The 24,159-nt window shown below is 40.6% G+C and overlaps 1 protein-coding gene across 1 annotated transcript in view; it reads left to right on the forward strand.

Annotated features, from left to right (window-relative positions):
* Positions 1-24,159, forward strand: part of CFAP61 (cilia and flagella associated protein 61) — a 107,828-nt gene that overhangs the window by 52,664 nt on the left and 31,005 nt on the right. The window contains exons 17-19 of the mRNA XM_086460376.1: positions 14,339-14,437; positions 17,891-18,059; positions 20,056-20,230. Of these exons, the coding sequence (XP_086316502.1) occupies positions 14,339-14,437; positions 17,891-18,059; positions 20,056-20,230 (443 nt within the window). The remainder of the gene's footprint in view (positions 1-14,338; positions 14,438-17,890; positions 18,060-20,055; positions 20,231-24,159) is intronic.

The raw sequence follows: 24,159 nt of genomic DNA on the forward strand, positions 1-24,159 counted from the left end.
GCTTTTGATGTTTGGGATTGTTCAGGAACCAAAAAAAATGGTCATATCTGGCCCTTGTGCCATTTTTGCTGTAGACCCTAGAGTGGGTGTGGGAAAGGTCTAGCAGAGGACACAGCTGTCCAGCAGTCTCAGCCTGGACCAAGAGCACAGGCGTCAGCTATATATTAGTATATATTCTGTATGTTAAAGAATTTTTCGGCAGTAAAACTGTAAATTGAATTGCTTTGGTTACCTCGAGTTATCCGAACTGGAGTGAATAAACTGTATAACCTGTTCAAGAGGGGAATAAATGTATGCAACTGTTTTTATACATTCCACTGTCTAAGCCAGAGTAACCTTGTGGATGAGTTCTGCTGTTTTACAGACTTTCCAAAGTTAGGACAGAGGTACCATCTCTGATACCCCACTGCTTGCGCCTTCTATGCCAGTACCCCCTCCACACCAGTTTTAGGGGGTTATCGGGAAGTCAGACTGTGTGTGTTGAGAATGGTTCCTTTTATGCAGTTGTTGTTTTCCTCATAGATTAAACATATGTACTAGGAATGTCTTGAATGACTTGCAGAAATGAATATAAAATTCAAATTCTGTATGCGATTGTTGCAGCAAAATGTTAATTACAAAAACTAAGGGAGGCTGGCATTTTTATGGTTGGCAGAGAATTGAAAATTTTGCCTATCTTTTTCAGTTAAGCCAAGAGTTTGTATTTCTACAACAACCATTAATAACATCACAAACTAAAACATCAGTATGGCAAGAGAAGAAAAAGTTGAAGTGCTTTATGGATGCTGTTATATTGCTAGAGCAGTGAAGAAAATCTACCTGCTTCTTGTTCTTTTTTCTTAGTTCCTGACTTCCTGTAGAGCATTCCTTCTTGGGGTAAAATAGTTTTCCTCTCGCCCTCCTGTTCTCAGCACCTTTTAGGCTTTCAGTTGTGCTCAAAATTCAGTTAAAAATATACTTTTGAGCTATTAGCCTTGTTCTTGTTCCTTGTCCTGTGCTGTTTATTACTGCACTTTCAGTCTAAAATACTGTGAGGGAGAAACAGAGCAGATTTACCCTCCATGTCTGTCAGCCAGAAGCTCAGTCTGTAGTGAACAGGACATACATATAGCATTGTGTCTGCAGGGCAATCCTGTGTAGGTGTCCTCCTCTGAGGTACCTCAAGCAAGGCTTCAGCCAGAAGTTTTGTTTGAACCGTGTTCTAGCAGAGAGTTCTTGTAGAACGTGTCCCTGTTGTGCCCAGGAGAGAGTGCTTATCTTCAGCGCTGCGCAGAGAGCTCCCACTCAAGAGAAATCGGGTGTTGCTCTGAAAACACAAAAAGCAAGCAGTCAGCACTTAGTGCAGAATGTCACAGAATTTATATTAATATATGTATAAATTTAAGAAAGATTAATTTTTTAATTTTCACATCAGCAGCAGATAAAGTCTCCTGACCAATGTGAAGGCCTTTTAATACAATTTAGTTTAATTTACTCGTAATTTTCTAATATTCCTTGCAAAGGTTACATGTACTAAAAATAGATAGATTGAATCAATTTGTAAGCCCCTAATCCTTAAAAAGAGGAAGTAGTTTTCTCCTCATTATTCTTCATACTTAATTATTTTACATTATCAGTCACCATGGAAACACACAAATGTAATTCACTTACCTACATAACAATTACTAGAACTAGATTTTACAAGTGCTTTCAACTTCTTTGAGATTGAAGAAATACATTTTTCATGGACCAGAGACATAATCATGAGCGTTACCTCCCCTCACTCAAGAGCCGTCGCAGGCTGCCTCTCGCTCCCGTGGCGCTGGGGCAGCGGCACTGCCGCCCTCAGCGCGGCCGCTGCCGCTGAGTGCTCCTGGGGAAGGTCAGCGTGGTCGCTCTTCGGGCAGCGCTGCCGAGCAGCCGTGGGCACCGCTTCTTACCCACCTGAACTGAAAATGAGCTGTACAGTCCGTGCTGCAGAGAGGGGAGTGTGTGCTGCGAACCGTTATCTTACGAAATGCTGCTTCAGTCTTGCACTGTGGTTCATCACCTTACTGTTGGGGTTTCTGGAAATGGATCGTCACAGAGGTCGGAGCACGGGTGCATCCAAGTCTGTGCCCGTTATTTCGAAGGGCAGTGCAGAAATGCTGCAAATGATACATGGAATGGACCTGCTAGTAAGGGAAGCTTCTTCCTAACGCTCGGGGTGCTCTGAGCCCTGGAGAGTTGCATCCATTGTGCTTAGTGTAACATTGTGCTAGGTCAGTGATGGTGATCTCATTGTTCATGTTTCACCACTCAAATAAATATCTCCTACTGTGTTTTTTTTCCCCCTCAGAGTGTAATCACATGCAGACGTGTTTTCAGCTGTAGTGTTACTTTTGTTTAGGATGCCTATGAATTTTTATTCAAGAAACTGGTGAACGATGGAAGGGGCAGCGCTGGCAGCAATGCAGGCAGAGCCTGGCCTCCCTTCCCGTGCCTGGCCGGCAGCAGGCACAGGCACGAAGGTGGCTTCAGAGGCTGTGCCTCGGCTGCTGCTCTCCCACGCGTGAGGGGCTGGGACGCGCTGGAACGGGGGCAGTGAGTTGCATCATAAATTGCTGCAGTAATTAACTTCCCTGCAGGAGCATGCACGCAGAGACGGAATTGTGATTCCCACAGTTCCTGCATGAGGCTCCTCATGGGCAGTGCAGTTATGCGCTTCCCCTTACACAAAGCCAGGACTTAGGACACTCTCTAGCACTAAGATGGGGCTTATAAATTGCAGCAGCATCATCAGACCGTTTGTTAAAGCTGGGTAAGCTCTGAGTGGTGTCCAGTCCTAAAGGAGAAGCAACAACTGAACAAATACCCGCCTTGTGAAAAGCAGCTCAACCCAGCAACACGGAGTCTCAGCCTCTATTGTTCTCTGCCCTCCAAACTGTCAGTGCTGGCTGGCGCTCCTGCCGCCCCTTTGTTGTAGGATGTGGGGAGAGAGCCCTTTCAGCCTCGGAGTGAAGCGAGTCAAAGAAACTCCAAAGAGAGGTTAAGCTAAAATGCGAGTTTCAATTATTTTTAGTTTCCCTCGAGTGACTTGGTCTTGGGAGAAGGAAAAAAAAAAAAGCGGGGGGGGGGGGGGGGGGAATACAAGGAAAAGAGTTTTGTTAGACATTCTGGTAAGTATCTATGTGCCCTCACTTACACTATGAGCCACTAACATTGACAATTTATCACAAACAAAAACCCTAAAAAGGAGTCTGATTTAAGACTAAAGGAAGTTCTAAAAGTTACCCTTTTTTTGCCAAACCCAGTGAGATCAAGTAAGTGTATACTGAATTTATAAATGAAAAAGCTGTTTTAAATACTCAGCTTGCCAGTATTTGATGAAAATTGTACCTGAAAATGATTTGCAAGTGTAAAATCTGAATACAGATTATCAGTACCTATGAATATGAGAAAAGGAGTACTGAGTTCGATTCAAACTTCTGCAAATACCAGTTCTTGGAGGTGAGGTTCAGCAAGAGAAATATCAACTGCAGTTAAATGATTTATTTAAAAACCTGTGAACAGCTAGATTTGGGGATACTGAGTTGTGTAATCCTCAGTCAAACCAGTGTTCCCTTAAATGTATATCGTGATGAACGTAAGGTATAGCCCAGCATTTTAGTTTTTGCATATTCCCAAGTACTGAGATGCTTTAAAAAACAACCTCATTGCTAAATACTAATTTACCAGGAGGGCAGGGGTTTTTTATGTTTCTTCTTGTTTTCTTTAATTTAAGAATGGTGATCATGGCAGCAGCACTAGGCCAGAAGAACATAGAATTTAAAAAAAAAAATAGCATTTTCTGGTGGATGATTCATGGAACAGCATGCTAACTAGTATGCCCTGACAGCAGGTGATTGAAGTTTGGCTGCAAGCATGCAGAAAGCTTGCTCACAGCAGTATCTTGTCGTTGGTTCCAGTGTAGTGAACCAATTAGCTTTTTATCCACCTCTTTGCATATAGCTGTGGAAAGCATTATTGTCTTCTGATTATAGGGAAAACCCTTTTTAATCCATGATTCCAAAACCTCCTTAATCCAACCTCTGGTGTAAACAATGACTATTCTCTGAGGACGCTGGAAATACACATAATGTGCTACACAAAATAGCAATAAATGAATGGTGGCTAAGATCACAGTATTTTGTGGGAAAATGTTGTGAAATATACTTCCCTTTCCGTGTGGGTGCATTAAAATAATTATTGCATTTAAAAAAGCAAATGGATTAAAGTGTATTTTTTGTCAAAACCCTGAACTTTAAGAAAAAAAGTAGAATTAGAATCTCACACAGTAGCTCTGTGAGTGCTTGTCTGGAGGATGGTCTCTCCCTTTGTGAGTTAAAGGTATCTGAGATTAGCTTAGAAGTGGCAGGGATTTTTAAAACATGGTTTCTGACAGAACAGCTACGACTGCCGTTATCTGGCAGCACAGTATTATACAATATCCTGCACATCTGTCCTGTTTGGCAATAGTTAGCATAATGCTTGCTGTTTAATTAGGCTTTTTATCTTTGCATTTGTCTGAGAACATCTGAAGCCTTCCATGTTGCCTGTCACTAATTAGTTGACTAATTAAATAGTTAGTGCTTACTTGCTGATCACAGAGCTAACATGTAATGAATGGTTTGGTGATCTTCATTGTTTTATACTATCTATCTTTGCCACATGAATTGATATACATGTGCTTCCTTTTGACTGCCTTTTTTTCATACCAAGGCAAATCCAGAACAATGTTGTAGTCGACCATGTGTTCAGTGTCACCGGGCCTGCGTCCTGCAGACATTGTTGCCTTCTATCATTTCTGGTGAATAGAGATCAAGTTGTGACAGAGATAAATAAGATAGGTCATATCTCGCCTTGTTGCGCAGTCAGGATCACAATGAATGCTGTCAGTGACTGATACCAGACATAAACTGGGGGAGAGGATATGGGTCAAGATCGGCCTTCCTAACAGCCATTTGACATGCCTGTTCCAAAAAATGATACTCAATTAGCACTAATATGTGGTTATTTTATAGTTATATTCTTGCTTTAGAGGCAGTTTGCAGTTTTAAATAAGGGGTTTTTTCAATTTTTAAGTACTTGCCCTTTAAACATAGGCAAACATTTGTCTGAGCCCAAACTATTCTTTCACACTTCAAATTTTAAGTGTTTGTAGATTTCCTTTTGTTACTGTTTATATATGAATACTCATAACTTTTTGTTGCATGCTAAAACTGATCTTGGAAATAGTAGTTTTCTCATAAAAGACCCTTTTCAAAATTGAAATGAGTCACAAGAATTTTTATAGAATTATATTTTGTGTTTCTCATACCTCTCCTGGTGACTAAGGATGACATTAGCACGGCTGTTTCAGCAGCCCTGCACAGAGCTTGGTAACCTGACTACCCGAAGCATCTGGTAGCTCTGTGATCAATGCAGTTCAAAGCAAATAAAGAAGCATTCCAAGTGCAAACACTGCGTTTAGATTTTCCAGCTCTCTGCTAAAGTGATGGAGGAGATGTGCTTTCTCTTCTGTTAATATTTATTTTTCTGTGTTTGAAGCTCATTTCCCAGAGCTGTTGTGGAAGTGTAACTACTGCATTCTTCAAGGCAGTCTATAAACTATGGGTTGGTTTTGAAGCACAGAAGACTGTTCAGACTATTACAGTGGAGAAAAAAAATCATTGGTTGGTGAAGTTGTGATCTTTCTCTCTAGTGATTAGTGTAGATTTGGTTGCTGTTCATACGTACTTATGTATGTACTCTAATGGGCAGAGTGAGGGCTGGGACAAATGAAGATCGCTATTTGTAGGAACTTGCTTGTTTTTTCTGAGTGCTTGATGAGCTGAAATGTTAAGGTTCCTCTTCTGGATTGTTGTGATTACCCTCCAGATCCCAGGAAGGAGATGAGTGAATGCAGTTTACGTTGAGATGGGAGTTAGGAGTACATAAGACAGAGTACTGAAATGGTGAATCTCTACTGCATGCTGTGTTGTTTAGATTCCCCAAACTTCTAGGGCGGATTGGTTAATGCTAGCTGGAGCTCCACAGCGCTGTGGCTTGATTGCTCCCAGTACTCATGTTACTGCCCTGCATTGTGGTGTGGCTTTGTAACACATCGTGTTGTGTGGCTTGTTTCCCTAGGAGTGCTCTGGTCAGTAGCATCTCTGCGTCAACCGGACATAATTTCAGTTTCTCGTGAGCTGCAGGGCATGGGCCATTTGGGAAGGAGCTGTTGGAGAAGTATCGCGTTGCCCTGGTGAAGAGATGGGCATTACATGGCTTTGTGTGCTGCACCTCTCAAAGCTGTTTCATGTTAAGGGATGCAATATCAGTGAGGCAGCTGTACTCCTCTGACTGCCAGGGCTGGAGGTGCTGTGAGGCCCAGATCCACAGCTGCTACATGCAGATGTTTGAGATCAGGAATTTTGGCCCAGCTGAATCCTCCACCGACCATGTCCCTGTCCTTCTGGCCTGCCAGCTTTCTGTCAAGGGGACATGGTGCTGGGGTGGTGCCTCAGAACATGCAACTTTTATGAGTATCTTCTCTTTCAGCATGCTCTTGCTGTCAGGAGGAGAATGTGTGGTCCTTGGCCATAAGCTAGGACAAAAATGTTGGTACAAGTCTCGGGCCTTTCAAATTCAAGGGAAGTTTTATCTTTTGATATCCACGGGCTTTTCTAGGTTGCATATTTATTCATCTCTGTGAAGGCAGCATTGCCAAATCTGCATCAAGCAACATCACGGAGTCAAAATATTAATCTCCTCTGCTGTAGTGTGGAGAATTGGGGTCTGGTAAGTAGACAGCCATAAAAAAAGCCCTCTTTGTTTTAACATAGGTGGTTGGCTAATAACACTTAAAAATGTCCTATGGACAAGCTGGAATTTGCACTGTATGTTATCCACTGAAACACTCACACAGGAACAGAAAAAACAGCAAAATTTCAACCACACTCTAGCTTTACCCCTCAAGTTATGGTCTCTCTATTTGTGGAAAATGGCGGTGTTGATGTCTCTCAACTGTGATTTTGAATCTTCCAGGTGATAGATTTAAGCAGCTAGAGACTGTAACTACCAAGGCCATCATCAGATATCCCTCATTTTCTGTCCAGAAAAATAATTGCCCAGTTTTATACTTTGAACAGGATGAAATGCTGAAACATTTATGGAAAGGAAATTGAAATTTTAATAAGGAAATGTTCTCACTAAAACAGTGGTTGGATGGTACTTTTATTTGGTCAAATTCAAAGCCAACTTGCATTTGGGATGGTAGTGCTAGTCTTGTAAGCTTTATAGCTGTGGACATTCCCATGTAAGTATATGGATGTGTCCGATTCAGCTGTGTGTTTTGTATGGGCCAAGGAAAGAGCTCTTTGGAGTTTCCTCTTCGGTCACATAACAGTTCATACTGTAAGGACTTTGCAATGCTGATTTTAATAAGCTAGGTCCTGGAAATGCCACAGATCTTGAGTGAATATGATAGTTTTGGAAAGAGCATCCCAAGAAATCTGTAGCTGGGTTGTCAGATGAGTCATAATTTGGTTTGTACTTTGCTGCAAAAATTCAGTTTATGCTTGCAGTGTTTCTCAGTGCAGAACGTTGAGGCAGGTCATATGTGAGCCTGAAGTGATATTACACTAAAGGAGTAAATAGGCAAATATGTAATAAACAAGTATTTAAGCCTTAGTTTTAAGTTGTGTTAGACATTTGCTCTTAAATGCTGTGCTGCGGTGTTTGTGTATTGACATGTGTGTTCAAAGCCTGGTGTACACCTGGTAAGTACTGGCAAGGTGCAGAGTCAAAGAGGCTTCTGAGAAGAAAGCTTAACGAGAGGGGGTTAAGGGAAGGAGAAGAGCTTAGCAGTAAAATTGCAAAGGTCAGTATGGGTTGAGCAGCAAAGTGTGAAAAAGAATTAGTCTAACAATGGAAAAAAGACTCAACTGAATTACAGTAAAGAGCCACAATCACCAGAGAAGAGTGGGGCAAATGAGAGTAGGGAAAGCTGAGCTGACATAGGTGAGGAAAGCAAAGACAGTTGCTGGAAATGAGAGGTGGTTAGAAGGGGTGAAAGCAGTGACTGCACGGAAGGGTGGCTGAGTTGTTTCAGAAAAATGAGTTATGATGTGGATGGATGGCAGTTTGAAAGAAGAAACTGGAAAGACATGTTTGGTAATGTTCAGGGAGAAATCAAGGTTGTGGGGTGATGTAAAGCTAACTAAAAAAGGATAAATTAATAAAATAATGACATGAAGCAGAGTTGTTAATGGTTTTTTTTTATTACATTCTCTAGGAAAAGGGTCAGCACAGAGAACAAAAGAGACAAGCATTGTAATTACAAGATGGAAGGGAATCTAGGACTAACACTTAAAGGAGAAAAAGTGAGAGGAATGATTGATCTGCCCTAGCAGGAGAATCAAAACGTAACTGGAGAGGAACAGCTTTTGAGATGGGGTGATGAAGAAGGGTTGACTGCCGCAGGGGAGGGACACCACATGAGCTAGGGTCAGAAAGAGGGCACAGGTTTTAGTGAGAGCAAAGAAGGAAGCAGAAAGTGTTCGTAGAACAAAAGGAGGTGAAGTGACAATTCCAGGGGCAAAAGAAACTTCGCAAGAATAAGCCTATCTTAAACATGACAAAAAAAACCCCAACAGCTATTTAAATTCATGATTGATGTCTTTATCCAGTTCAAGTAGGAACAAATTGCACCAACAAATATGGGCCAGATGTTAGAGAGAATTATCACTGTGGCAAAGAGAACATCTTTCTGTAGGTGTAGTGGGGGAAAGAGATGTAGTTATCTTCAAAATCGTGCTTGTGAAGTTTATGAAAAGTTTGTGGGGTGTTGGGGTCTTTTGGTCTTGTGATGCTGGGCAGTAGACTTCAACACCAGGAGGTGCCTTCAAATCCTGTGTAGAGTCAAACCATCTAGTTCAAAGTTTGAAGAGAGACCCAGTGAGGAGGAGCTGCCAGCTGGGGAGAAGTACTTGCAGCATCCTTGAAGGGTGTTAGTCAAAGATCAAAGTAAATACTACTTAGCTTTTAAATGGATTCTTGATAAGGTGTCAAAAGTGGTGACAGCAGTGGCTTTCATGGCCTGGGTTTATGTGCTGCTCTTCTTTGGAATACAGCATCTGATAAAATTTATCGCCAGTAAACCTGCTGGGAAGTTTCTGAAGAAACAGTACTTTCATAAAAAGCACTGTTCCATCAAAACATAGGTTTTTGAAGGGAGAATATTGTTTTGATATCAGGAGGAAGTAATTGGGACATGACAAAATATTTTGCTGAGGAGACACTTTAAAAAAGCAGCTCTTTTGTTTTTAAAGAAATTGCATCTTGAATTTTCTAAAAATCAAAATCAGAACCAAACATTTTCCTTTTAATCTCTGTTCTGAACAATTTAGAAAAGTGTTTTCTGAAATTAAAAAGGATGGTGAATTTCACCAATGTTGTGGCCGATCTTGGAATGGAAGTAGTCCTGTTCTGGGAAGAAAAAGATGGGAATTCTCCCACTGAAGTAAGAAACTGACTTATCTGTCCCCTGGTGTCAAAAGTGTCAGTCTAATGAAATGTAAGCTACTGACAATTAAATTCACTCATCTTTTTATTTCAGTTGGTGGTGTTCTTGATACATCTTATCTCTGGTCTTGGGAGGAGGAGTCATCAGGGGTGCAGTTTTGTAGAACAAACGAATATGTGGAAAACCCCTTTCTTGACCCTCGCATTGAAAAGTGTCCCAGTAAAGACTTTATTGTTATCCCTTCTTTCATTGAGCAAATTCATTCACAATCTTAACACTTTTTCCTAAGGTTGATCCAATGGAGAACTGGCTTATCTTTGTTTACTTGTAATTAAAGAGGGATAACTTCTAGATGGACATCTGTTGGTCAGCAGTTAAGCTGAAATCCTGTTCCAAGGTTTGTAATTGATGCACTTACATAAGGTTCTTGAGAACAGACGCTTTTGGTAATTGTTGATACAAACAATAAACCCATTCTGCTGCTTCTGTTACTGACTCTCTTACTAAAAGCTTAATAACCAAGTGTTGTAGGATCAGTTGCAGAGCCTTCATACTACCAGAATGGCATCATGTAGCATCAGACAGGGAAACAGTTCTGCTATATTTTCCCATATCTTTGTACTTGATTTTGTGTTGACTTTTACTTGTCTGAGTCAAATATAGCTGCCCAGAGAGCGAGAGGAAGTGGAGAGAAGGATGAAGGCTTTTACAGCTCTGCCAGCAAAAGCAATGGGCTTTGTCCAAGCGAACAAAAGCACTTTAGTATAGTGGCAATATGAAAACACACTACTCCTAAAGATTACGCAAAGGAAGTCTATAGTGCTAAGTAACATATTTATTCCTTAGTGAAAATGCGAATGAGTGGAGTTTTCTGTGCTGTCATTAGTATTGGCAACCTTTAAGCTGAGCATTCCTATTTGTAGTTTTGTGTACAACTGGAAAATTTGTTAGAAAATCTTCTCCTTCTGCAGAAGTATGTCCTCCAAGTCATGTCACAATTGCTTTGTTCTTGAAATGTTTGAGGAGCTGATCTTCCATTAAAAAAAAAAAGCAGTCCTACTTAGATAAATTGTTATATTTTGGGGGAAAAGGAGAACTGCTCTCTGTATCTGCCTTTTACAGTGAGGCTTATACCTGGGCACTTTGAGTTTCTGTGCTTTGAGCGCCAGGTTATTGCCTGCTGGGACTTTTTTTTTTTTTTTTAGTCATCTCTCATTCTGGGCTTCTTCCTCCCCACAAAAATCTTAAGGTTCCTTTTTTTGTTGCAGGACAAATATTTATCTGAATTCCAAGTTTCATTAATGCAAGAATTTAAATTTTCATTATCTAGTGCTGAAAACAGACTGTTTGTAACCATTTTTAGAACAATCTAGAGCTACCATTTTTAGAAGTGCTCTGCTGCAGCAAAGTTGAGCTTACAGTATAAGTAGAACTTTACTTTTGGATAGGTTGTAATTCCAGATATTAAAGTTATTGTTTAAAGATTATGCATACAGGAGAGTAGTGCACATAGTTACCAGTTTTGGTAGCCAGATAAAGCATTATCTTCTGCCACCCTTTTATTTTAGTTTTTATAAATGACTGGAAAAATAAAATAAAATTTAAAAAAAGCATGATGCTTCGTTTCAAATAAATTGAAATGCTTAGGTTGATGTAGACTACTTCACTGCATTTTATTTTCACAAAAGTGATTTGACTTATTATTTGTGATAATGAGGGGTTTAATGAAAGCAATTAATTAAATCATTTGTTCAGGCAGTTTCCACTATCTAAGCCTCCATCATTACACCATGTACACAGGAAAAAAAAAAAAGGTAGCAAGACATCAGGCAAAAAAATCCAGAAAAACTAGCAAGGAATATTCTAACAGATTCACAAATGCCAGGAGATATATAAATAATGTACTAAAACTTTTTGTTTTTTCTGTTCCTTTGATTATGCTCACAGGAAATTTGCAATCCTATTTTAGTTAGAGGACAAGTGTGTTTAGACTTTTTTTTTTTGGTAGCTGTCCTCTAGAACTGTGCAATGAAACCCAATACCTTTTACTTATTTCCCTAGATACTCTAATCCCTCCCTGCTTTACCAGTATCTTTGAGCTGTTCTTCCCTTTGTATCCACAGCAACATGAATCCTTGCTGGAATTATTTGCTTCTAAAATGCAGGTGCACTTGTTTAATGTTCCGCTGGTTCAGGCTCTTAACTTGTAGACTTTTTCACCAAATGGGAACCTCTGCTTTTACCTTACTTCATGTTAGGCATTGTTATATACATTAGAAGCATGTAAGACATTCACTCTCCTAACATGTACTACCTGTTTCTCAGAGCCTTTGTGATTTTTCGGTTAAGAGCTTTTAGGCAGCAATAAGGAGTCAAAAGCCATAATAAATAAACCATCCTTTTATGAGCCTGGAAATAATAGTGCTACGTAGAGGAAAGGGGAGAGTGATATCGAATGTGTTAATGTGCATCACGGTCACTAGTCGAAAGTCACTAACTCAACCTGTTATCTCCCTGTAACTCTGTGTGCCGGTGCCTGACAGTGGCCATGGCTAGGCACCCACAGTTTGCCTGTAGTTTTCAGGCTTGTATTTAAGTGCCTGTATATATATCTAAAATCCTAAGGTTAGGCATGCCAGCTACAGTCCTGAAATCAAGCTTTTGTCATACAAGATACTAGGGTTTTTTACTTATTAAAAGATTCTGATAATTTTCACAAATGCCAGCCTGTGATTAAACTTTTAAGAAGTTTTGGTTATTAGCTGAAGAAGACTTTTACCTCTGTGTTCAAAAATGTGACCGTTATTTGCACGCAGTTGTGCCCAGAGCTCTGCAGCTCCCTGGACCCAGGAGGGCAGCGTGCCTGCTCTCTGAGCACGGGACAGCGCCAGGTACCAGCCTCTGGGTCTCTTCAGTTCTGCCTCCAACGTCAGCGTGCCTTTTTGAGAGCTTTAATCCAATTTTCTTTGTGCCTTGATTTTTCTCAGTGTAAAATGGGAATCAGAGATATGACTCATTTCATTACGGCATTCTAAGGAGATGCTAATCAACATTTTGATGCCTACAAGATTAATGAGTGGGAAACATGAATTAATGTTTGGGGCATATGGGAATGCCATGGGAGCGCTGAGGTAGAAGTAAATCATTAGTTAGTAAATCGTACTGAGTGAAAGGTCTGAATTGAAGCCTCACACTCAATGGGGGGGAACTGAACAAATACCATATGACTGTGGAAATACTGGATGACTGCGTATGGACTAGAAGTCCATCTGCAGAAGAAAATAGTATGTGACTGAATCAATAAAGTGCATCATAGTGCAATCATGCACGAGAGGCATATTAATGTTGCCTAGGACCTTCATTCTGCCATTTTTCTGATGCTTGCTTGCACCATTTTCATCCGAAGTATTGTTAATATAATTCAAACTTAATGTTATTGTAGCACCTGGATTCGGAGACCTGTTAGCAAGAGGCCATGTGTCATGTACAGAGATGATTTCAGCACGAAGCTGAAAAGAAACTTCTTTGCTATGAGGGCAGGCAGGATAGGAGAACGTCTAGGATGAGGATAGGAGAATGTCTAGGATGTTTATATACCATTGTAGTAATTTTCCTCGTAATTACATGTAAACTAAATGCCAAGCAGTCGAACTATTTAGGTGTGTAAAGTTATTGTAATTGTTCACATTTGCACCCCACTAGGAGTGCTCCATGAGTGCAGATGGCATTCTGTATGCTTTAAATTCAGCTTAGTGTATCAGGCTAACTCTCATTTACATGAAGACCACTTTGTATCACTCAGCCTGCATAATGTGGCCATAAATGAAGAGCAAATTCTATTTACACCCACCTCTGCAGAGTGACCTTAATTTAAATGAGAATCAGGCCCATAATCTGTATAAATATATGCACTCTGTTACATTAAGGTTATTTATTACATTGCACTCGGCCTGAGTATGCATGGAGATTTACCATAGATAATCCATAATCCAGAATTAAACTATTAATATGCATTTTGAGAGGGGCAGCCATAACCTTGAAATTCCTTGGTTTAAGTATGACCTTTAACTTTGTTTGAATATATTTTTTAAATGTATGAATAACAAATTAACATTGGTTGATAAAAAACATTCTGATTCCTTTGTACCATTTGCATCAATCCATACTTAACTTACAGAAAGCCTTGAAGATTAGAAGGCTTAATCACTCATAATATTTATTTGTTTTTAAATGTCAGATCACATTTAGCTTAATGTACTGTCAGTCTTGTTCCCCCCCCACTTTGGCGTTAATGAAACTACGGTGGAAAGTATTCTTCTTTTTGTGTCCAGACACACGTGCATCTTAGCACTTTGTACTGGCCTGTGTAAACTAATTACTTTCTGTATCCTCCTGACTAGGGAATTAAAATCTATGCTGTTACTTTGGTGTGCCTTCCTAATTTCAGTAGACCTGTTGCAGGAAGCAGACAGATTAACAGTTGTCAGGAATTCTTTCTCCCTTTCCTGCAGTTTACGGAAGCTGAGCTGTGAACAGCAAAGGCTCGATGGTCTTACCTTCTATGACTACAAAAGGTACTGTAAGTCCTGCCATAAGGTCTTGGGAACAGAGCTGGTTAGTCACCTAATAGACTCTAAATATCTCTGTCAGGGTTGAGACAATATTGCGCTGGATTCTGTACAGCTGGAAAGACACTGTGGCAGACTGGGAAGCTAAGCTGTGAACGCTGTCTGTAACCGTATGTGGAAGTGCACTCGCATTGTGCTTGTACCAAATGGAGCCTCTGCAAACTTGCACAGGTTGAACTCTGGTATTTTGTTTTTGTTTCCACAGTCCACATCTGAAGTTCAACAATCTGACCTTGATTTCAATTCATGGCCTTCCAGGAAAAGACCTACTGGGCTCCAAACATAGAAGATTTTTAATTAACAGGTTTGATTTAATATCGAAACACTTCCATAGCTTCAAAGAAAAACATAACATTTCGTAATTCTTTGTGAACTTCTCCTAAATTTTAGATAGATACATAGGCAGATAGCCTCAAAATAATCCAGTCCGTCTGTATGTGCATTCACCTGCAAAATGAGTTGAATATAATGATTCCTAGGGAAATATTGCTAAAGCAGTAACTTAAGGACAGCAATCCATTGCATTATACCAGAACACTGGTCTCTGCTTTCCAAGACTTTTTAGATTTAGATCTCCAGGTTAAAGAAAAATTACAAAAGATTTTTGCTTGCTTTTTAAATATCACTTAGTTTTTAACTGGCATGAGTGTTGTTCCAAATAATGCTGAACGAAAGAACGTATAAGAATTAATATTAGCAATGTGACCAGTGATGTGCTTACAGCAGCTGCGTGGCGAGATGCAGACCCCACTGATAGTGGGAATTTGCTGAGTGTATAGAAGAAAAGCCAAGGATTATTGCTGCTGATAAATTTGGAAGAACTATGCTGCATCAGTTCTGCTGTTTGTCAGCTATTTGGGTGCCAGTCACCGGACTGTGGCAGTCATTCTCTGGTCCCAGCCAGAGTGCTGTTCCTTGCACTTACCTCTCCCGAGCTGGCAGAGCCACGGGTCTGGTGCAGAACAGCTGAAGGGAAGGTTGTGAAGGAGCTATGCTTGTGAAACGTCTGACTGCTCACTAGACACAAGTTTTCTTGTTTGCCAAGAAGTAAAACATCTTCCCTTTAGTAGGATAAAATCTTACCTCACTAAAAATTTACAGTAGGTAATTCTCACTTAAATTTAGTATATTTATTTTGATGGTTTTATGTTTTGTTTTGGAATAGTAACTAGGAATCCTCACTGTGGACAGGAACATGATTTTTCTGCACATTTGGAAGCACAGAATGAAAATCAATCAGTTATTTTGAATAGCTGAGGGATGAACTTAGTATAACTACCTTAGATTTGGCATGTGACTTTGGGAGCTGCACATTGCTTTTTATCAAACCTTCTACTCAGTAAGCAGCAATGCACTAAAAGGACAGCTCTTTAAATGGCAAAACAACTCAGTGTCTGCTTGCTGAACCTTAAAAATGACATCTCTACAAAGACATGAAACTGGTGTGATATGAACCTTGTCTCATTTGGAATTTTGCCCTGTCAAGGAATTTTTTTTTATAAGTAGTTACCTGAATTAATTTTTTTTATTGTAGAAAGGGGTGTATTTAAGTACAGATCTAGTAAATGGAGGGACTATATGCTGGCATAAATGCGTGTACTCTTTTTCCTAAGTACACTGTAAAAAAGAGTTATAATAACAAAACATCCTTCCTGATGGAAAGTTGCAGTTCATAGCAGCCTCACCAGAATTAGCTGTTAAAATTTGAAAGCAGATTAAGAGTGAAAATTGAACTCTGCAGGGTATGATTTTTGAAAGCATCCCTGTGATTTTGGAGTGTCAGTCTCCTGGGAGCTGTGCACCTCAATTATAAAGGTGCTTTTGAAAACCCTCATCTGTCCTTGATGTCCATTTTATTTATAGATTTCTGCATGATTACAGTTTAGAATTGTTGGTGGTTTTCTTCCCTTGCTTATTTGCCTCCGGTATTTGTAAGTACAGGGGATGCAGAGCACCTCAGAAAGCCTGGTCATTCAGTCCTAAAATTCTTCAGGTCATGAAAGCAACTTTATTTGTTTCTGTGACATCCTGCATGATGATTTTGGGAACTCGATAACAACGATAATTGTGTAGCAATCAGCTGTGTTTTAGAATGTGTATTCTGGTACTAATGGCAAAAAACTAGCTGTTAGTGCTGAGTCTCTCTCTGCAGTCACTGGTATAATATAAAGGCATAAAATACTTGAACAAGAGCTGAGTCCCCTTCTATTTCATCACGGTACATTTAGTCCTGTGGAAGAAAGTGGAATGTTTTTCATCGCTCAGTATCAATAGAAAGTAAAGTTCTTGAGCCTCTGAATGGCCATGAGCTTTATTGGATAGATGGAATATTTTTTCTGCGGTGACTTCAGATCACAGACTGGGTGAAGCCCAGGATTTCTTTATTGGCCATTCCCATCTTGTCTCATAGGCCTGAAGTGCTGGTAGGGGTGAGACTTGGCTTCCTGTCATACAAGATGTGCAAGTTCTGTCTTCTTGCCATGTCACTCTGATCCCATAAATCAGGCATCAGTGTAACACCAGCCATTCATCTTTTTTGCATGTTTAAAACCTGTTGCATTCTTTTTCACTAGATCATATGGGTTCATCCCTCTACGAAGGTATAAATGGGTTTGGGATTAGCATTAATCTTCAGTTCTACTAAAAGAACCTAATTTAACAGAATTTTGCCTGGTTTAAGTTTTCAATATCAGGGAGATAATGAGTTGAGTCCACTGGATTTGCAGAATGGCCAGCAACGTACTGTGTATTTTCGTAGTGGGCTATTGCAAGACTCAGTGGTGTTCGAGAGTCATAACAGACCTCGTTGAAAAGATTCTCTCTCTGGTCCTCCATGCATTGTATAATGATGTGTCTACCTAGCACTGGAGGTAATTGCTTTGAAATTGTAGAAGTTGCTTCCCCATTTTCATTAAGAATAAATTGTTATTCAGTTACAAATTAGGCAAGATGAGTATTTTTCACATCTACCCTGTTTGTGTCTCTCTTTCTCTCATTTACCTGCTAATTTTGTTGTCTTCTGCATAGCCTATGGGATAAATTCTCCTTTATTTCTGTTAATATTCAGTTCATCTTGCAGAGGAATTCATTTGCATCTTAGAGACTTTTGAAAGTTTGGAGGTGGGAGGTCAGTTTAGTATGTTTTCAGAATTTTTCGTTATTGCATTTTGGAAAAGTTCATTTGGAAAGGGGTCACCAAGAGAAAATTTGAGATCCCTACCTTTTACTTCTACCTCTGACAGCCATTTCACTAGCTTTCTGTTTATTTTTAAACTTTTCAGACTGATACATGGATGTTGCATGTCAACGATGCCTTCATTGCATTTGTGTCTCACTGTAGCCACTACTGGTGAAGTTGAAAGCCAAATGAAGCAAAAGTGGGGAAAAAACTTAATAAGAGAGTCTTGCATAGGAGAAAGAATTAGACTGTTAAAGTATTTTCTTTGCAGGTGCAAAAGTCTCCTCCTCGGATCAGCCTGCAAAGAAAAAGCAGACTAAAGCATATATTTCTGCCTTCGTTTTTAAATTATGTGGTTGTATGGCCTAGTGCTGGGAGGGATTGTTTGGTTTTAGCAGAAAGTTGTCAATTTGTAACTGAGTATTTCATAATGGCTAATCTTTTACTATAGACTGCCGTAAACTCACAGTGAGAGAACAGGCTTGAACCACTGGGGGACTTGGGCTAACTCACCAGATGTCTAATTAATGCCTGCTGTCAGCTGCCGAAATGTCACTTACAGATATTCTTTCTTCACAGCCACTGTTTTAATGATGAAGATTATGCACAGATGTCACTTTGTTCCTGGGTTAACGTTGTGGTTGGTAAAATGACTGGCATAAATCGCGCTGCCAAATACGTAGTTGTTTCCAAGGAGAAGAAAGTACCATATGACTACCTTGTTCTCTGTACGGGGCAGAAATACCAGGTAAGATTGTGTGCAGAGCGGAAAACATAATATATTCAGTTTTACAGTGAATAGTGTTTCTGCGATTAGCAAAGCAGCAGAGTAGTCCTTAGCAAGTGTATGACTAGAAAGTTTGCAGCCCTTCGGTGTAGCAGGTTGTACTACTTCTGCATGGCTGTAGAATTTGGAGGAGATGAGAGGTTTTACAAAGTTTTCTACCAGCAGTGTCACTGCTCAGTATCAAATATAAGCAAAGCTGCTAGTATTTTTGCCACCGTGACCATTAAACCTGCTGAAGAGCAGGCATGATTGACATGTGGCCCCAGCCACAGGAGACTTAACTCCAGCTGGTCGAACACCATTTGACCTAGTTTTGGCAATGGAGAGAATTCCTTATCAAATTAATTACTCATCTCACATGATGACCATGCCTAGACATGTACGTGGTGCTGTGTGTTACTGCAGCACACAGTTAAGGCTCCAGCGAGACTGAAGCGGACCCTTAGTTACATGTGAAATGTGGAATCAAGCTTGTCTCCAGCTCTACAGGCTCAGCTTCAACTCAGACATCCCGGGCAGGGTTCATTCTTTCTTTGTGTCATTGTGTGGCCTTCAAGCTATGTAAACCAAATGGCCATCTTTTGTATAGCCCCATTGCCTCTGGTGATTTTGCCTTACTGATTGGTTTTGGATAGAAATCACAAGCAAGGTATTTTGCTTTTAAAATCAGGAGATCAAACCGAGCATATGTCTACAGGTTTTTACAGTGCTGTTCACCATCAGGCATGAACACAAATGTGAGGTGTGTTCAGCCCCATAGTGAAATCTGGACTGCACATGTGCTACAGATTTGTGGAGAAAGAAAGCCCCAGTTTTTCTGTAATCACTTTTAGGAGTAGAGCCACACTTTAAACAACAATCCGTATTCACTGTTCAACAGGGATGAAACAAGTTAAAAGTATGGTCTGAAGGACTTTAAGTGCTCCTAGGAAAAGAAGTTTGGAGGTAACTGACTTGCAGAACGTGTTATGGGAAGTAACTACACTGTAGGAGAAAGAAAGATAAAGAAAGCAAGGGAAAAGTCGGGTTTTATCTGCCTTCAAGAAGAAACCTAACATCGTCTATTCTCACCTTTAAGAAGCTCTACAAAAAAATAGGAAGGAATTATTTTTGTCATCTGGTTTCTGTTTTATTACATAGAGCTGTAGTCCGTCCTTTTTATAAGTTGTCCCTTATTTGGTAAGCAGTCAAATTAATGGCTAGCAAAACATTATTCATTATGATTGAGAGGATTTACTTGTTGGATAAGTAAGATCTTTTGACATCATGCCTGTCTTTCTATGACCGAATAGTATCTCAGTTGAACCAATTGGCAGTGAGAACATTGTTAATCACTGGTGCTGTAGAAGTCATAGATGAGATTCCAGTTTTTGCTCTGTATAATTCAGATTGAATTTGTCACTGTAAAGTAGTATTACACAGTTAACACTTTACTGAATCCTGGTGTTTTAGCCATCAAGCCAGTTTTAGTCCCCCTCTGGGAGAAAATCATTCTTATTTTAGGAAGTTGATTTTTGTTGACAGAAGATGGAGGCAGTTGCTGCACAAAGAATTTTCAAGTGTCATTTAAAGGTGTATGTTGTTCAAATAACTGCAAAGATCCTTCGGCTGTGTATTTATGCATTTCTGCTGTTTGCTATGAAGTCACTTTCATTTGCAGTTTGCCTGTCCATTTTTTCTGGCACTTCTGTTTAAAATGGTCACCTGTATCCCGTAGAAAATACAGAATACGTAAGCGTTACGCATGTGTACCGGGGGATGTGTGTACTCGGACTAGCATGTGTCCTTTTTCCTCTGTGGCCACTGATGTGTTTGCTACTGCTGAGTGTCTAGAAGGGGTAGGTTGTACAACCCGTAGGTAGTCAGATGGCTTGTGTCACTGTTTTTTACAATCTTTCTTAATGGTTCTCCAAGATATATGCCATGTATTCGTTCACTCATTGTTCATTTCTTCCAGGTCCTGTCTCCCACTGGAGCAGATATCAGTAAACTCCCAACTAACAAAGAAGTCCGAAGTAGCTGGCCAGAAAGATACACGGGGAAAGTCCCTTCCAATCACTTTACTCTCAATGACGATCAGGACTGCTTAAAGGCAGTGCACTGGCTGAAAGAAAATGTTGTCAACTCGAAAGGTAAGGGTTGTCGTTAACACGCGCACATTTACAGAGATGTTTTCTAGGCTTATTGTTTCCTTAATTCCATGGTATAATTGCTGCCTGATTAATTCTAACAAAGTCTTTCATCTGCTGTGCTTTGTTTTCCAGATTAATTTACAATTTGTTGTCATTTTTGATACCCAGCATATTTAGCTAGGAAAGAAAGGCTTGAGAGAGATTAATTATCTATAATTATTATATAAAACAAAATGAGTCCCAAATGCAAATCTGGCTGGAGTCATTAATTAGCAAATTAAATAATAATTTAATTAGTGAATGTGTTTTTCTGTGGTATAGAAAAATGTCTAGATTTGAGGCGTAACGCAAAGAAAACAGGTCTAAATTAGGAAGTGTTTTTTTTCAGTATCTGTCACCTTTGTATTCGGTTACTTCAGTTACAGATTTTCACATAGAACTGCAGGCTTCTGGTATTTTCTTTTTAACCCTTAAAATCGCACATTTGTGCAGATGTCTGTCATACCTGTATTTCCTCAGCCTGCTCATGTGTGCATTGTTCATGTATTCATTAGTTCATTCACTGAGTGTGTATGCTATTTAAAATATCTGGGATTGTCTGGGCTTCCAGTTAAACTTTCAGCTACAGAAAGAGACTGAACAGTAAGTGAGTTCATGTAATGTCTGTTCTGTGCGCCGGATCTGAGTTAGGACAGAGGTCAGAGCAGGAAAGCTGTCTTTGTGGAAAGTCCTTGTCAACTGAGTGCCACAATAGGAGTTTCCTAAAGATGTAGTTTACCTGGCTCATTCGTGGAGAACATAATGAAAGTTGGTATTTATGTGGTGTGGTCTACAAGGTTCATGTCCTACTTGGCAGGCTTTTAGGGAAGTTCTAAAGACACTGGCAGTTTCTTCCTCATCCTCCAAGTCTTGCTGCGATCAGGACAGGAGACGAACATGATAATGTTTCCGCTTACATTTTCCTCAAATGCTTCCTGGCCTCAGGCGTGTAAATAGAGCCTCTTCAGCAGTCCCACTCCGCCTGTTTTCCAGCTGATACCAGCCCCTGCCCGCACAGTGTTACCTGATGTCTCCAGCTGATCTGCACAGCTGTGTTTGCATAAACAGATGAGGCTGTTAGACTAGCAGTACTGAACAGGGAAAACTTTCATGGAAATCTGTGCGTGCCCAGTCCTGGAATGTGCTCTGGTACACCTGCGCAGAAATGCTGCCCGAGAGCTGGCTGCTGGCCGGGATGCAAGGCGCCTGGAGGATTGCTCTTCAGGAGAACGGCAGTCTGGCAGCACCTCATCTGCTTTGGGACGAATCCACCTGTAGTATTGTTAATACTAAATGAATATAATATTAATCATGATTTCATTATTGCTACCGACTTTTGTTTCAGCGTAAAGCTGGATATCTTAATTAGGCACTATCCTGTCTTCAGTTATAAGCTAAATCCGCAACTCATGATGAGGCCGGTCTGGAGGGACTTTTGGGAGACGTGATGCCTCCCTCTTTCTCCCTACCCTGCCTCTGGCTCCAGTTCCTTTTCGTTGCTCTTCACACTTCACATTCTCTGCCACTGCAGGTGTAAGCTACATAGAACGCCCAGCTGCAGAAGTCTTTCTCCACCTATCTCTGTTTCTGTTCTTCCTCACCCTGCTTCTTTTTCCAGCTATATTGCTTACTAACGTTGTTCTCAGACTTGATCATATCTGCGACCAAGATCCTTACTCTTTCTGAAAATGAGTCCCCTTTTCAGCCCCTAGCCTATTCTGGAGACAGTCTAACAGGCACTGGGCTCGCGGAGGTGCAGAGTTCAGCAGTTGATTTGGATGTCTGTCAGCTCTCTGCAGGTCATGCTACCACTCTGCTGGGATGACCAAAGTTTTACATTTGTGTTTACCTTTCATCCCTGAAATTCTCCAGTTCCGAGTTTTGCCTTCAATAAATAGTAATATTACACCTCATATATTTCATCTCATCAAAACTGTAAAGCATTGTTTGTCAAATTCCTACTAACCTACTTTAAACATGTTGGAATTCAAAACATTAGAAAATAGGATTTGCTTATGTTTAAGGAAAATGAAGTGGCTAGTGAAACTATATATGCTGGCTATTGTAGCTACACAAAAAATTTCATCATCCCACTTCAGATACAACAATAATTCTTCTCAGCTTACACTCTGTCTTTTCTCCACATAACTTTCTTTTATTTGTGCTCCTCTTGTTCAGCCATTTACTGTGTTTATCAAAAGTGGTCTGGAGCCTGCTGTGCTGAGCCCCATTTTCCTGGCTCAGCTGCTGGATGAGCCCCATGGGCATCCCATGTAGCTGGCCTGAGGATTTGGGCAGGGAGCAGCTCCCACTGGAGCCCAGCACGTCTAGTGCACGGAGCTAGCCAGCTACGGGGAGAAAAGCCCTGGACGAGGGAGAGCAAATGCACCTTCAAGACCACCTGTAGTTCTGGAGGTTTTTTTAAAGGAAAGCGTTAATCACTGAGCTTCACAATGTGAGTCTTATTAGCCTAATTGGATGAAATCTTCATTTGGTAGCACTGATTTTGAGAGCAGCTTTTAATTAAGAGTTAATGCAGGGGTTTTAATTGCTTTTCTTCCCTCTGTGAGCACTGGGTACCACTTCACTCTGGATGAGATCAGTGGATGCTTTTTTTGTGGACGGTAAGTAGAGCAGGACCAGGCCGGTAGCGTGTGCTGGCAGGAGGCGTTATGTGCCTGCTGTGGTGGAAGCAGTGGTGCTCCTGGTGATGACTGTGCCACCAAGGATGGACAGCAGAGCGGTCGCTGCAGCCTTCCTCCCTGGGCTCCTCCTTGCCTCAAGAGAGGAGAGGTGACGGGAGAAGCTGGCTGGCACTCAGCAGCGGGTGGGTGGCGGGAGAAGCTGGCCAGCACTCAGCAGCAGGTGTTGCTTGAGGAGCCCATGGGAGAAGCAGTGAGTTGCATCTGCCACTGTGGCTCCTCGACCGGTTGTAGCGGGGTCCCCTAAGCTGGGGCCAGAGGCCTTGGCCCCGGCTGGTCGAGCTGGTGGCTCTGGAAGGGCCTCCTGCTGCTGGGGAGCAGGGCGAGCACCAGCCCCAGTGGCTGCCGCTGTGGCTTCTCTGATGAAACCCAGCTGCCTAATGCATGGAACCTATTATAACTGTAATTGTGACTAATTGAAATTCATCTCCTATTAGCTCTGCGCTTTCCACAAAAATAAAAAGTAGGATGGCAGTGAAGTAAGGAACAAAACTGCTTTAATGGCCCAAAATGGAGCAATTATTTTTTCTCTTTACCTAAACATAGTTTACTGCCTTATTAAAAGTGTGTTTGTAGGAATACTATCGCATTAAAATTCCAGCGCATGAATCACCAACCGGAGCCACCGATGCTTTAACTAATACTGGTTTTCTCCTTTAGCTTTTGCAAACTGGGAAGATTCAGGTCATGCTAAGGTCACTGAAGTCTTGTGCTTCCACTTGTGGGAAATGAATGAGCCTACTCTGCTGCAGAACGCTGACATTCTAGCAATAAATGATAAAACTACTCTAACAGTCTTTATTTATGGCTGCTTTTTTCTGTGGAAGACTATTATGTTTACTCACAGATAGATACATTTTCATGTAGTTAAATAATAAAAGCATTCTGAGGAACTGCTATCTGTCCAGTGGACATAATTTCAGTCCATAATGAATATCTGTAGTTCCTAGACTACTAGCACTGTAATCTAAAAAGCCACTAATATTGTAATAAGCAGAAACCGTAAATTGTTGATTTACAAGAGGTCAGTAAAGGAGCATTGCTTTCCTTGATCTAATGTAGTTGTATTTAATATTACCATATAAACCAGAATTTTAATTTTCCTTGAGAAATGCAGGGCTTGAATCTGATCTCATCTATACAAAAATGCAAACATACAATGCAATAACTGAACTTCCCTCCAAAGAA

This window comes from Leptosomus discolor, chromosome 2 (assembly GCF_034619465.1).
Source record: "Leptosomus discolor isolate bLepDis1 chromosome 2, bLepDis1.hap2, whole genome shotgun sequence".
Lineage (NCBI taxonomy): Eukaryota > Metazoa > Chordata > Aves > Leptosomiformes > Leptosomidae > Leptosomus > Leptosomus discolor.